This window comes from Tauraco erythrolophus, chromosome 13 (assembly GCF_009769465.1).
Source record: "Tauraco erythrolophus isolate bTauEry1 chromosome 13, bTauEry1.pri, whole genome shotgun sequence".
Lineage (NCBI taxonomy): Eukaryota > Metazoa > Chordata > Aves > Musophagiformes > Musophagidae > Tauraco > Tauraco erythrolophus.
In genome coordinates this window covers 21,119,974-21,134,943 of record NC_141477.1, presented here as the reverse complement: position 1 = coordinate 21,134,943, position 14,970 = coordinate 21,119,974, and the positions used below count along the sequence as shown (strand labels likewise).

The 14,970-nt window shown below is 44.1% G+C and overlaps 1 protein-coding gene across 1 annotated transcript in view; it reads left to right on the top strand.

Annotated features, from left to right (window-relative positions):
• Positions 1-889: 889 nt before the first annotated feature.
• The window catches only part of AMOT (angiomotin), a 33,626-nt gene continuing 19,545 nt past the window's right edge, over positions 890-14,970 (top strand). The window contains exons 1-5 of the mRNA XM_009992724.2: positions 890-1,067; positions 2,490-3,408; positions 9,779-10,232; positions 12,096-12,240; positions 13,644-13,736. Of these exons, the coding sequence (XP_009991026.2) occupies positions 890-1,067; positions 2,490-3,408; positions 9,779-10,232; positions 12,096-12,240; positions 13,644-13,736 (1,789 nt within the window). The remainder of the gene's footprint in view (positions 1,068-2,489; positions 3,409-9,778; positions 10,233-12,095; positions 12,241-13,643; positions 13,737-14,970) is intronic.

The window sequence follows — 14,970 nt, the reverse complement described above, 5'->3', positions numbered from 1 at the left end:
CTCACTTTATTTTTTGCAACATTCCAGGAAATTAAGTTAAATTATATATCTCGAGGAATATTTTTAGTTTCACTAGTTCTGGTTTAATTGCCTGCCCTTAAAGTAGAAGCACACCGAGTGCACGAGTATGTTCCACTTCTTTTGCATCGTTTATCTTTTTCTTTAGACACTTTTGGTGGTAGATTTAACTGCTTCTTGAGTAACATGCCTAAATACACATTTTTCTATGTTCTCCTGGTTCTCCCCTCAATGGTTAAAGTTTCTTTAGTGCTTTATATTCTGAAAGGGACGAGCCACGTAATTAAAGAGTGTTTGGGGAATTAGAGCTGTGCTCTGCAATATATTTCTGGCGTATACTTTGTCAGTGTCCTTTTCTTCTCCTCACTTTCCCAGTCTGTAAAACAAAGCGAATATTCGTATACTGGTCATTCTCACAGTCTTTTCTGAGGCATAATTCGTTGACATTTATAAAGCATTTAGCCATATCACCTTTCATCAAAGGATTTCTGCTGATATAGTTTGAAATATACAGCACCACTGGAAAAGGAGCCATAAGCACAGGATATCATCATCTGTGCTGCAGCTTTCATTCTTAGCAAAAAATAAAACAATGGAGTTAAAGAATTAGCGGATTTTAATCACTGTTTTACTTGGAGGCACAGATGGGACAGAGCATTACTTGGCAACATTGAATCTTGGAGCAGAAATTGTCATGATTAAAGCAGCAGCTGGAGTAGATTGCTAGGGACAGGGGGGGTTCATTCATCCTAAAGGGATCAAAATTGTTGGGCTCTGGGACAAAACAAGAAGCTACAAAAGAAAAATCGGGAATACGGGCCAAGGTTTATTATTTCTAGGGTCTCATCTGCTGATTAAAATGATGTTTTCAATGCTTTCTTCAGAATTATTTTGGAAGCGAGGAGAGTATCAAGTGATCTGGCCTACTGAAGAGGAGACTGAAGCCATCTCTGAGTGGAGATTTTGGATTTGCGGGAGGAAGGCTGTGTGTCCCCCCCATGTCGCAGAACTGCTCCTCCTTGCCAAGGAAGTCAAAGTGAAGGAAATAGGTATGTGCCACTTCGAATAGGATTTCAGAAAAATCATGTTCCAGGCCAGTTAATAGGGCTTGACTTCCTAGTTTGGTGAGGCAGCCTGGAACGAGGTGGATTTTAAGTTTCACTTCAATGACGTTTGCAGAAGGGTTCTGTCTGCATGACGTGTCGAGGCCTTGCATTACAGGGGGGGACTGCTGTGGTAGGCTGGCCTGGGGGAGGAAACTGGGTGGTTGTGGAAACGCAGAACAAAGCAGACCCTTCAGATCCCCCGGATCCTGTGGTCCATCCCTAGTTCTGCCACCCAACAAACCCTTGGGAGCAAGTTACCGTTTGCTAAAGGACAATGTTATACAGAAAAAAGGAGTCAAAATAAAGTGCTGGAGTATGGACGATTACCAATGTGTGTTCTGCTGTGGCGCAGAGCCACAGCTGAGCCAACAAGTAAAGCATACTCTCTGTGCTGAACTGTTCTAACTCAAAATCAGCTCTACTTTTAGTTAAATGTCTCAAAGGTATCGTTAATTTTGGGTATTTCAACTCATGCAACGCCAATGGGCTTGAGTTTCCATGACAAATTCCTGACTCCACTGGGAGACTGAGCTAAGTGTAACCACTGTTGGTCCCTGACTTAATCTGTACTTAGGATGTGCTTGACATTGGCTCTTTGTGTTTCTCTCATTGGTACACAGTGTTTTTTCCTGCCACTCAGAGGTCTTTTTCTGTTCCTTAGATCAGACAACTCTCTTTCCTCCTCTTGCATTTGCATGCATTCAGCTGACGATATTTAGATGTGTGAGGATTTGGTTGCCTTTGTGTAGCAGGAAGTTACAGAGTCCTCGCTTGCACCAGTACCTAGTGTTTTCTGCAGCAGGGAGACTAGGTGCTGATCTCACTCTGGGTATGTCATAACTCTCAAAACCTTTTGGCTAACGAGATATTCATTAATTGACTTAAACAATCTAAGCTAAGAGATTTCCTTACTTCCTTTGAACCTCTCTTTTTTTTCCCTTAAAACTGAGAAATTGCTGATTTCACCCTTTAATCCTGTCTCCCTGTGAATATGGGAAGTGTATTTCACTGTTGGTAGCCCTAAGTGTAGAGCAAACAGGTCTTAGGCATTTTTACCATCGTCCTGTGAATTATAGGTCTCCTTTCTGCCTGAAAGCCGCTTTGCTGTCTGAGGTATTCAGCATGCATCCCTCCAGCTTGCAGTCGATTGATATTCCTGTAAACTTGCAAGTCACCTTTCATCACCTTTCGAGTCTTTGCCCCCTGGCATGCAAGTCCTTCTTAGGTCAAGGGCCTTAATGACCCCCATTGTTATGAAAACCTTTGATAATCTAACCTGCTTTTTTTCTGTATTTCAAGCCATTGCTCTTAAATGTCTCTTGCTTGATCCACTCAGGCGCTAATAACCGTGTCTCCTTTCCTTAGGTCAAGGGCAGCTTTTACATTCCACCCAAAAGGCACCACAGTTTGAGATGAGGAATTCAGAAGAGCAAGCAGCTACGACAGTTTTACAGCGCCTGCTGCAGGAGCAGCTCAGATACGGAAACCCAAATGACAACCGTAACCTTCTTGCCTTACACCAGCAAGCCACAGGAAATGCCCCCCCTTTCAACAGCACTGGGAGTCCAGCATCTCAGAACGAAGGGCTGAGCTCCCAGGACCACCAGCTTGTGACTCATGCTGCCCGTCAGGAGCCCCAGGGCCAGGAGATACAGGTGGACAACAGCATCATGGAGAAGCAGCTCTCCCCGCGACTTCAGAACAGCGAGGATCTCCCGACCTATGAGGAAGCCAAAGTCCAGTCACAGTATTTCAGGGGCCAGCCACATGCCAGCGTTGGGGCAGCATTTTATGTAACGGGGGTCACCAACCAAAAAATGAGGACTGAAGGGCGGCCCACGGTGCAGCGGGTGAGCCCGGGGAAGGTCCACCAGGATGAAGGACTTAAGGACCTCAAGCAGGGGCACGTCCGCTCCTTGAGCGAGAGGCTGATGCAGCTGTCCTTGGCCACCAGCGGTGTCAAGGCCCACGCGCCTGTCACGAGCGCGCCGCTCTCCCCGCTCTCTCCGCTTTCTCCTCAGCAGTCCAGCGACCCTTATAAAAATTCTGGCTCCAATGAGTTCTACAAGAACTCAGTGCAGCCCCCTTCCCAGCCCAACATGAAAGGAATGGAGCAGCGGGGTCCTCCTCCAGAGTATCCTTACAAAAATGTGTCCACCCCGTCTATGAACTGCAAACCTCAAGACTCGGGACATTTCTATAGTGATCACCGCATGAGCCAGCAGGGAAGATCTGATGGGCCTATGATGAGGTATCAGCATCCCCCTGAGTATGGATCAGTCAGGTAAGCAAGATCTTGAAACAAACTCCACGACAGCCACAGAAGGAGAGACAGTATAAAACTCAGTCCATTGCCCTCGCTCCTGAGGCAGGTTTTCTTTCACCAAGGAGCCCGTCTTTATTATGTGAGATGACATATTGTGTTCAGCTACAGACCATAACCTGTTTCAAGGCTTACCTAGAGAGGCCTGACTCTTTTGAAAAGAAATAGAAACACAAACAACAAACAAACAAAAAAAAAAAACCAAAACAAGTGATTTTATGACATGGGGAAGTTTAATGCTGACGCTCCGGAGCCTTGCAAAAGGTTTGCTCAAAAGCCAAAGTTATGGTGTGATTCATTGTAGAAACTTGCAGCAGTTACTTATTGCAAGACTTAAGCTGTTCTTTAATTACATCTGCCAAGACAAAAGGGTTTTTTTTTAGGTTTTAACTGCATGTAAATACTACGTAGGAAAGGAGAAAGTGAACGAAAGCAATAAAGGTGCAGGTAACAAAAATCACCTGACCTTCCTTTAGAGTTTTTCAGATTTTATTTGCGGTGGACCAAAGTGTAGGATTGGAAAATGGAGCGTGCTTTGTGCCTCATCCCAGACGTGCTTGTTTAGCTTTTGCTAATTTTCCTGGCATCTTTTGAAATCTCAGCCTGTTCTGGTTTCCTCTAGATAAGGAGCTAGATTTGGCTTGAGCCAAACACTGATGTCCATGTGGGTAAAGGTGAAGTTTTATTCAGGTGGGCTAAAAATACGGCTTTACTTTACCTGTTTCCTTACCATCTCATCTCTGTCCAAGACCAGGTGGGATTTGGTATAATGTTTTGGCCTCATTTTGAAGCTAAAATAGTAATACAAAGGAGCAACGGGAGGGCGTTGCTACCTAGGTAAAAGCTGAGGTCTCTGTGTTTGTGTTTGCACATAATTGTGTCGTGTTTCGAGGGGAGCGTGAAGAAGAAACCGGTCTGTATTTGGGAACAGAGTGTGAGCTTTGGGGAATTTGAATCTGCTCAGAACCATCCTAGTCCTATGGGGAGCTATTTTCAGAGTTTGTCCACCATTGTTTGTGATCTGAAATGACTTCAGCGGCATACAAGCCTGATGAAAAGGCCCTTTGATCTGGCTAAATAAATAATAAAGAGGCCAGGAAAAGGGGAAGTAAAGGGTTTAGGGGGGGGTAATGATCGTAGAAACTCGTTGCAAATGTTTTTGAAAATTCAAAGGCCTCAAATCTCCGTGCACACAGGAAAGGGAAACAGATCCTTGATGGTTATGCTGTGTCAGAAATACTCATAATATTGTATATAGAGAATCTGAGACATAGCCTGCTTGCTGTTTGAGGGAGAGGTATTTGAAATCACGCCAACAGTCAGCTCCTCTAGACAGGGTGATTTTTGTCTGTATTGGATGGATCCTGGCTGCTTTGAAAGAACATGGGGGGGGAAGGGGGGAGGAGGAGAAAGGTTCAGCTGGCAAGGTTTCCAGTAGGGGAAGCAACTGAAATTTGTCTTCAAAGCATTGGGAATCTAATGAGGTTACTTTTTAACCTAAATAGCTGCACAGAGGAGAGGTTTCCTTTGCAAGCAAATGCTGAAGCAGTAGAACAATTGCAGGACTAATCCATAAATTACAGAGCAGCGTAGCAAAGGAAGGGAGCGAGTCCTCTATTCCCCTCCCTCTCCCACACACTTTAAGAGAAACTGTCATTTAGACAAGAAACCTTCTGTGTTACTGGAGGTGCAGCTGGGTAATGGTGTGAGGATTTGAAAGATGTACAACTTTTGGGAGTGCGTTGGCCTCGCACCGGGCACTGCTGAGTGTCCCTGCAGCCTCGCTGGAGGGACGAAGTCTTTTCAGAGACTCCAGTTTTCCTGCGCTGCAGCTCTGTGTTTGTCGGGATTAATTTGGATTGGTAAATATGTGTATTTTTTGAATTGTGCACCAAGGAAACAAAGGCCCTTCTTTCTGCTCCTGAAGCCACACCCTTTTCTGCGGGTTTTTCCCCTCATTGTTCGGGGGAATTTGAGGGTGACCTAACGATGCGGTTAAATAAAACTCGTTGAGCAAGATCAACATTGGGGAATTCACAGCATTCTCATGCTTCACCCTCCCCAGTCTGGGAAAGGAATGGGCTGTGTGGTAAGTTTAAACCAGTCTGCACACAGTTTGCCTCACCTGCTCTTGGGCGGTGTGAGTTTGGGAACACGTATATGTTCGTAATGATGTTGGTTTAATGTAAATACTGGGCATGCCGGAGGCATCCATGCTGTTATTTGGAAATTTTAAAGTTCAGAAGAGGTCTGGCTGCATGTGAAGCTCCAATATCCTATTCTCTCCCCAATATCTCATCTGCGCTTTCGCACTGGTGATGGAGACAAACCTTCAGGTCTCAGAGGAGGAGATGGGTGCCTTGGGCTCAGTGTCCTGTGGGGTTGCAAGGTCTCCTGTGGCAGAACAGGGAGAGAGAGGGAGAAGGGGCTGGAGCGGATGGTTTTGGGTGCAGAGGCAGCTTGCCGTCTCTCCCATTCAAGCGCCATCCTCTGTCCGGAGCCCAGATGACTGGGCTCCTGCTGCGGTGATTAATCCCATTGACTTCACAGAAATTTTTTTGAGAAGGAGGTCTGGAGAATTTGTCCCATAATTAGTAAATCACTTTTGTGCACTGCGTTCCCCTGAGCAGCATCAAAGTGGGGGATAATCAGGTGTGACTAGGAAGCAGAGCACAAATGCATCGGTTTGATTTCAGCTGTCTAATGGAGTGGAGCCTGCTCCCTCCTGCAGCCAGCGTTTCCCAGTTTGTGCAGGAGGGCTGTGGAAGAGCGGGGAACTGTAGCTTCTTGAACATGAAACAGGCAAGAGAAGCTGGGAAGGCAGAAAAAATTTTAACGAGCTGGAGACCTTTCCTGATCTCTTCATTCTTCTGCCCTCCCCACTTTGTTGCTCTACCCTCAGATCTTCTGCGTGACTTGATGTTTGCATCCTGGCAGCCTCAGCACTCCCGACGGCTGGGTTTGCTTGCGGAGCTGCCCTCGTGCCATCTCTCTGTCTTCATGACTTAAAAGCTAGTGTGACCCTTGTAGTTGCAGAGCCATAAATCCAGGTTTGCACTTGGCCCACGTGGTTTGTTTCTCCGATGCGTGCCAGGGACTGGAAGGGAAGCAGAGATTCTTGCGTGATACAGTCTTCGAAATGAAGTGGCCCCCAAAGTTATGCTTTCAAACTGAAACTCTTGTGGGAATTATTGCCCTGAGCTTTTTCCTGCGTTCGGGGTTTTCAAGTCTTTTGACACGAGGCAAATGGAAGGAGATTGTGTAATTTTCTTTTCCACGTATTTTGAGAGTCTTTCTGCATTTTTGCACAAAGTGGTTAGTTTGGATATAGTTTTAATTACTACTGTAGGGTTACCCGAGGGCTGATTCTCTCTCAGAGGGAACTTTCTACTACCATTCTATCAGCAATTCTGTTAGGTGACCCTAGTAGTGACTTGTACCTTAAAATTTCGCAGTCTGGCTTAAAAATCTTGGAAAGTCCAGTTGTGTTCATTTGCCTTTCTGAACCTCCTAGTCCAAAATTGGTTTACCAGAGAAATAAATTCTGCAATTCTCATGCTAATCTGAGGGTTCTCAGAGCCAGGTATTTTGAACCCACAAAATATATATAAGTATTTTACAAGACAAAATTCGAAGTAGTGGGGATCCTAACGAGGTTTTTGAACATGTGCATAAAAGTTTGCATACAAGATCTTAAAAAGGTTAGTTGTCACTGTGAGGTTCCTAGGATTTTTTTTAAAGACTGAATGTATGACCCCAGTTGCATTATCTCATTTTGCTGGGAATTTAAACACATTTGTGACGTTTTGAAAGCTCTATTGCTTTTGGTAATGCAGCAGAACTGGAGGCTCCCAGCTCTCATGTTGTAGCTTGAACCCACACGACTGGTATAATTTCAAGGTGTGAGAGGCTTCGAATGTAAGTGCCAAGATGCTGGAAATCTCAGAAATGTATCTTTTTTAGAAATACTCAGACATGATTTCCTAGAGTTGTTCTTTACAATAGGTTTTGAAAAAATGTCATTAACTAGGCATGTCAGTCCAAAGACTGTCCCTTCAGAATTTAGCTGCTGCTGTTGTTTTTCTTTGGCCATCTTTGTGTTCCTTTCATTAGTGCCCAGGTCTTGCAGAAACAGAAGTTCCATGCGTCTCTGATGGCAGAATAACGAGATGCTTTTAGTCAAATAGCTCAAATTGTTAACACTGGCATCTAAACAGTCCTCATTAGGCTTATAATACTAACAGATGAGGGGAGTCAGTCTCTGAGTAGCTGCTTCAGGTTGTTTGCAGACTGAAAGAGTGTTTTGTAGGTTCAAAATTGGAAGGGTGTTTTTTTTGCCTCCATGAGGCAGACTGGCAACGTATCTCTTGATCTACCCTCTGTAGGTCATCATAGATTAAACGTCACAGCAAAGTTATCGATTCTAACAGCAGAACAGAGGTGCGTGACATCAGGTAAAGAGTAAGCTCAGAGAGATGAGTGGTTTCTGAAGATGCAAAGTTTTAACTCTGCACGTAACTGGGTGAGCTGAAAAAGGAGCTGGAAACCACCTGAGACAAACCAGATGACCTTGAACGTGGCATGTGACAATTTTGCCTCATTCTTCATTATAAGAACTGGCAAATAAAGGTAATGAAATAAATGCAACTATAAGTAGAGCTGACCTCCCAGGAGGGGAAGAACTAAATTGCTGCTACTAAACTGAACATTTCTGAGGAAATTAACGGCACATCTCTCTTCTGCATGACCCCTGAGATCCTCACGCTGCATATCATCATTTCTGGGGAGATACAGCTCCTGAAATGATATTGCTGGCAGGGACCACAGTCACCGGAATGCGAGAAAGAGAGAAACAGTAACTAGAGCAGTAATTATTTGGTTTTGCCTAAGTGACAAAAGTTAGATTTGTTTCCCTGTTAAGGAATTTGAGCGTCAGCTTGGAGGTTTCTGTGCACCTTCTCTGCTAGAAAGCAGGGAAAACGAGACGTAAGATGCGCGATATTGAAATAGTGAACCCTGCGCTGGGCTGGGAACGTACGAACTCCTGCACGCGCTGCCAGCCAGATGTGAGTAATGCAGCTGTTTCCTCTTTGGACGGGTATGAAGAGTTGATGCGTTCTTTCTGCAGAGAACAGGAAGGATGATGCTGAGTGTTTGCACATCGCCTGAGAAGCCCGTTGCGTAACCCTTTAGTTCCCAGTTCAGCTTCATGCTTGCTGTTGTCAGTTGATATGCCGCTAATGCTCCTGGTGTGGTGGGAGAGCTATGCTACAGGCTGTCTTCTACATCCAGTGCCTCTACTGCGCTCAGCAGAGCAAGTGCATAGGGTCCTTCCTGTGGATGTAGAGCTGGGGGTATTCTGTAGCAGCTATGGCCAGGTGGAACAACAGTATGTGCTTTTCCAGCTGCAGGGTTGAACTGCGTCCCAAAGGGTGGGAAATTTTATCAGAACAGGAGTGTTTCAGAACACATTGAACTGCCAGACTAGGTCTGCACCGGGCTGAGGTCTGTGCTTAAGAAGAGGCTGGCTGCAGCATGGAGAGGGAGTGACTTCAACTGTTAGAATAAAGAACATCCAGAGAAGTTAAAAGGTTGAATGTCTTCGGAGGAGGAAGCAAAACATGCCTTCTGAGGTCGTCCAAGCACGATAAATCCACACACTCTTCTAAGAGAGGTTTCTTCCTTGGTTACTACAGCATAAGTTGAGCTGGGGATCTCCAGTGGCTGGGAAATGTGAGCTGGTGTGGCTTGGAGTTAGTTCTGTGATGGAGTCAAGCATGTTACAGATTGATAGGTCTGTCTTTGATATCCTATAGAGGTTATTGTTAGGAGCAGTAAACATACCTACTGCGTAGGACTGAGGGTGGCTCTGAATCAAAAGGCTACTTCTGACTCTTAGGTTGGTTTAACTCCATATCCTGAATTGTAGAAGAAAATTCAGTTTTCTCCATAAGAAATGGCACATATCAGGACAGAAGAAAAGAGCCCATTCCTAACAGTCCTCAGTTTAGCCATTTTATCCATGAAGTGTGGAGAAAAGTTATAAAAATAATTTTCATCAGAGGTTGCTGTTGATGGATTTTCTCTTAGCGTTTCTGTGCAAAATAGACTCCAGAGGAAAGACCTTAGAATGCACTTAGAATATATTTTCTGATAATGATTTTATTTTGAAGCATTTTTTAAAACAAACTTATAAAAATGCGGAAAGCCTCACGTACGAGTCTTTTGTGTGGGAAGACCTGTGCTACACAGGTCATCCCGCGCCTTGTCACTGGGTTTGTGCACCATCTTCTGCATGACTTTGACAGAGCTTCTGCTCTCTGTTTTCCAGGCAGAACCCAGATGTGCAGCTGCAGTTACAACAGAGACCACCTCACCACCACAGCCCGACCTCTTCCTTGACATCCCTGGGATCTTTGACTTTGCTTCAGTCTCCACCACCATCCAGGCTGTCCCCTTCCCAGCATCAACAACCTCTGACTCCAAGCCAGGGAGATCCTGGCGTTCTGCCACGGACCCAGCAGCCGTTCTTGTCAAACCAAGTCCATCAGGGAGATTTGTACCGACTATGCCAGCCCTTCCTAGGCCCGCAGCAGCAGCAAGGCGATTCCTATTCAGTAATGTCTCGGGCTCAGCAGATACCTTCCCCATATCAGCAGATGCAAGTAGATCCTTTTGCCATAGTTTCCAGGGCCCAGCAGATGGTGGAAATCCTGTCAGAAGAGAACCGGTCTCTGCGACAGGAGCTGGATGGGTGTTACGAGAAAGTAGCCCGGCTGCAGAAGGTGGGTGTTTTTTGGATATCAGACACTCTCCTGTGTCTAATGTCATCCGTAATTGAATCATCTAATCTGCAACTATTACGTTCCTTGTTTAAGGGATTGATTATCTGCTTTAAAGTCTTTTATACGCAGATCGATTAGTCTGTATCCTGTCCCTTTAGGCAGCAGCTTAACTTCTTCAGAAGATACAATCAAAGCCTTCAGTTTTATTCTGACAGCAGTTGACCCTGCTCGAAAGAGCATCCTCATCAGCTGTCTTGAAGAGGCTGACTGCTTGGCTTGCTTGGTTAAATTAAAGCTAGTGGTGTTCTGACCAGGATAGCAGCAGGCTCCATTTTCCCACCAGTCTAAAAGACTTTAGAGACTGCAGGAAGGGCCTGTTTGGAATGACATGAGACCGTAGTCGCTCAAGGAGACAACAGGAGACATTGCTACAAAACTGGTTGGCAGGATGGTGTGCAAGACAAGTACTGCTGCTATGGCTGCATTAAAGACATTTGGACTGCAGGACTGAAACTAACACTTCTTTTGTCATTCCCTCAATACCACGCAACTTCCGTGAAAACTTAGTGTCTTGGTTTGTATCGAGCTATTTGCCACGTTTGGCTTTATGAAACAAGTAGAGTAAGGAATGCTAACACATTTAAAAAAAAAAAAATCCCAGTGAGACCCATCATTAACATGCATGTGTAGAGGTATTTTCCTTGCAGCTTCCTAGAAATAACTTCTTGATGACCAGTCGTCCAACGCTGAGCAGCAGGTCAGCTGTGCTTTTGCCTTGCAGCTGTGGAAAGGCTGATGCTACTTGCAGGTTCGGACTTTGTAGGCCTTGCTGTGCTCTTTGCACTGAGTAGTCTCCAGGGCCATAAACATGTGTGGCTGCTTAAAACACTCATTTGAGTTCAGGTGACCTGTGTGGCTTTCCACACTCATTATTCCCTACGTTACCTCTTTCCAGGGACATACATTCGTTTCGGTGTGTTTTTTTTGGAAGGTTCCTGGCCAGGAAATGCTTTAGAGAAATGTTTGACAGTTTCCTGATAATGAAAGAAGGATAAAAATGTGCTTCCCTCCACCCCTGTGTTGATCACTTGCTGTAGACAGTGCTGATGGGGTTTGGTATTCTGTGGATCCATGCTTCCATAGCGAAGCAAAACCATGCCTGGTAAGGAGAATTACAAGTGAATCTCCTGCTCTGGGTGATCAGAGAAGCTTTACACTGAAGGCTAGAAGGAAGGATAAAATACATTTTACTGCAAATGTTTCCCTCCCCTCATTTAGTAAATTAAATATTTAAAAGCACAACTAAGTTGAGAAGTGTAGACATAGGACATCAGGAGGTTTTATGGTGAATTTTGGACCGTAACAGTTATGGATCTGCAGAGTGAATCAGTAATGCAAGATCTGCCACTAGCATTTTTTTACCATATTTTTGTCTGCCTTTCTTGTTTTATTTTACTTACTCAACTTGGTATCACATTAGCTATTTATATGAATACTTTTTGCCCAAACTGACAATAGTGCCAAACTGCCTCAGTCTTAGAAAAAAAAATAGATGACGTTTGCACTTCTTCAGTTTGCTCTATCTGTGCTCTGATCGTACTGGGGAAACAGAGTTAGGGTCTGGAAGGAGAGTCCAGATCTTTGTTTCAGCCATTGATATTCTTTATGCAGAAGGGTCCGTCACAAACCTGAGACACTGTCGTTGTACTTAATGTATAGGTGTAGATTTCTTTCAAGAAAGAAAAGTTCAGAGAAAGTGAAACTGATGAAGAGAAACAGATGAAAGTGAAACTCCTTTCTGAAACTGATGAAAAGAATTGTTAGTGATAAAATAGTAAGTGCTTGTTTTCACTTCCACTGCAGCTGGAAACAGAAATTCAGCAAGTTTCAGAGGCTTACAAAAACCTGGAGAAATCATCCTCTAAGCGGGATGCCCTGGAAAAGGCCATGAGAAACAAGCTGGAAGGAGAAATTCGTAGGCTTCATGATTTCAACAGGGATCTAAGAGGTGAATGAAGTAAAACTTCTGTTCTTCAGTGTCTGGGTTTTTTTTTATTGTTGTACTTACTTGTCAGAACAGTGTTTTGCTGCAGAATTCACTGTGTCTGTTGACACAACTAGAACATGACGGGATTCTCAGGTATATTCAGTAGTCTGAGATGTTAAGTGCTTGCTGGGAGTATGGAAAGGACAGGTTTAGGAGAGTGCTGTAGGCTCTCCTTTCCAGCCTGTTTCTCATTGAGAAGAAACATGTGATAAGTCAAATACCGTAAACCAGATGCAAGCCTGGAATTCTCTCTTGTTTTATATCCTAGACACAATTTGTACAATTTGTTCAGTTTATACAAATGGAAAGACATTTTGCTGACTGCCTAATCCCACACCAGGCATGTTCACTTTATTTCCTGTCCAGTGACCCTTTTGCACTGACATACAAACTGCAGACCGTCTGTTCTTCCTGAAGGTCTTGTCATTCCTTATCAATGTAGGCATCTGGTTTTTTGGATCTCCCTTCCTTTTCCAGAGTGAGATGTCATTAGTGTCTGGCTCTTGCTAAGAGGCTGAGGCAGTACGACGGCTGGCAGTGGAGGGTGATGTTGAATGGTATTTGACCTTAACATGGGTCAAAGTTTAAGCATTAGTTTGAAAGGCAAAAAAAAATCTGCAATTTGAGACGTTTAAAGGTGCGCAGTCAGTCTTTTAAACTGTAAGTTTAATTTTTTAACGAAAGCCTTCTGATTGTCCTGCATGTCATCTGCTCTCACTGCTCCCAGTCGCTTACTAAAACTGTGTTCCCAGGAATTGTTTTACGTTCAGGAAGAAAGGCCATACAGTTCCCAGTGCTATCGAGAAGGACAGCACACAAAGGCCTGCATTAAATAATCTTATTCGTAATGAAACACAGCATAAACATTTCATTCTTATTTTCAGAGACTGATATAAATTTCTAATGGCCTGCAGCAGCAGAACTGTTAAGCTGTCCTTAAAAGGTTTTACACTTTTCCCTAAAGTCAGGTAATTGGCAACGAGTTAGTCTTCTAACTATTAAGATTTAGTGGAGAATTATAAGGGAACTTTTTAATTGCATGGTGAGATTTATTTGGGTGGAAAAAATAAAGTGTCTTAACATCTGTAAAAATTGAAAAAATAAATTTCTATGTGTTATCATTGTTTAAAGTAATTTCTTTGGAACTTTATTTACCCTGTTTTGTCTCATTGAGGGCATAATTAGAAACATTTCAAAAGTGAGTGCCAGTTTCTGATAGCCTTTTTACTTTTGGCTGTGTAGAATTAGGAGATCTGTTCCCCTAGCTTGCATTAGAAACGTCCTGAGCAGATGTGACTTAATGCTTGAAATTATTTAATTATGCTTTCATTGTTTTGTGTTCCTTTTGTTGAAAAATTTTGCAGAACGTATGGAGACAGCCAACAAGCAGCTTGCGGAGAAGGAATTCGAGGGGTCTGAAGACAATCGGAAAACCATCTCTCAACTTTTTGCACAAAGTGAGTTACACAATCATTGTGGGTCAGTAGGAATCAGTCATCTCCTTCCCAGTCATCCTGGGAAGGAGAACAATGCAGCAGGTTGGCGTAGTTTGGATCTGGTGGTTTTCTACTGACAGAAATCGGGGCAGTGACAGTTCAAAACTGGCAGTGGAGAAAGGAGGAGAGATTCAAGAATTCCTGTTCTGTCAGTATGTAAAGTCCATCCGATGGCATTTATTAGAGATTTTGAAGCAAATGTAGTTTGCTGTTAAACTGTAAAATTAGTGTTTACCCCATAATGTACGGGATAATTTGTCCACCTATTTTGTTCTCTGAGAGCTTTGGAATTAAACCTTTCCAGACTGACAAGAGTCCTGGCCTGAGTTAGGCCAGTGAGACTGGAACCTGGTAGGTCTCCTATCTCTTTCCTCTTTAATTTGCCACTGCCCTATCCAGTTCAGCAAAAAAAAAAAAGGGGATGAACACTGCCTGCAGTATGCTGGGCTGGATAAGGGTCATGAATTCTGTCCGCAGCAGTGGATTTATCACAAGGCAAACCAAAATGATGGATGTGAAATGCTGCTTTTCCTTTGTACTGAAATGTCTTGAGGCCGACGGCGACGAGCCAACTTTTCTCTCATCCCGTGGTGTACTCCACCCTTCTGACAATGCTCACTTTTCTCCAATTGTTATATAAAAAGGTAATGCAACAAAATTGCAAAATAGAGTTTTTCTGTGGTGTAACACACGCTGCTTCTCCTCTGACAAATGCTGGTATCCCTCTCTTGTGTTGTCTTGAGCTTATTCCTTGTGGCTTACGTTGCAAGCAGATGGCTGTCACGACATGGATTCAGAACTCCTGGTGGTAGTGGAAAGTCTGTGAGTTTACGCTCGCACTCAGACTGGTTGGGTGGACTTTGAGGTTCACAGGTTCACCCGAAGAGAAGGGAAGGCCAGAGCTCTGAGGCCTTACATTCCATTTCTCCTTTTGGATGAGCATGGAAACCATAGTGCTGCATTTTATCAGTCCCAGTGTTTCTGGGAGTGCCGTGGGCACTTGTCAAGTGAAGCAGTACTCATTTGGGGAAAAGTTTGGAACAAAACCTCCAAAAGCCTCACTGCACGCACTTACGGATTAACAAACAGACTGCTGGCACTGATTGAGACCTGCTGGCGTAATGCCACCCTGTCTCATCTCTGCCCGTTTTCTGCAATACGATTTAGCATGCTGAGACTGTGAGCAACTCATTTC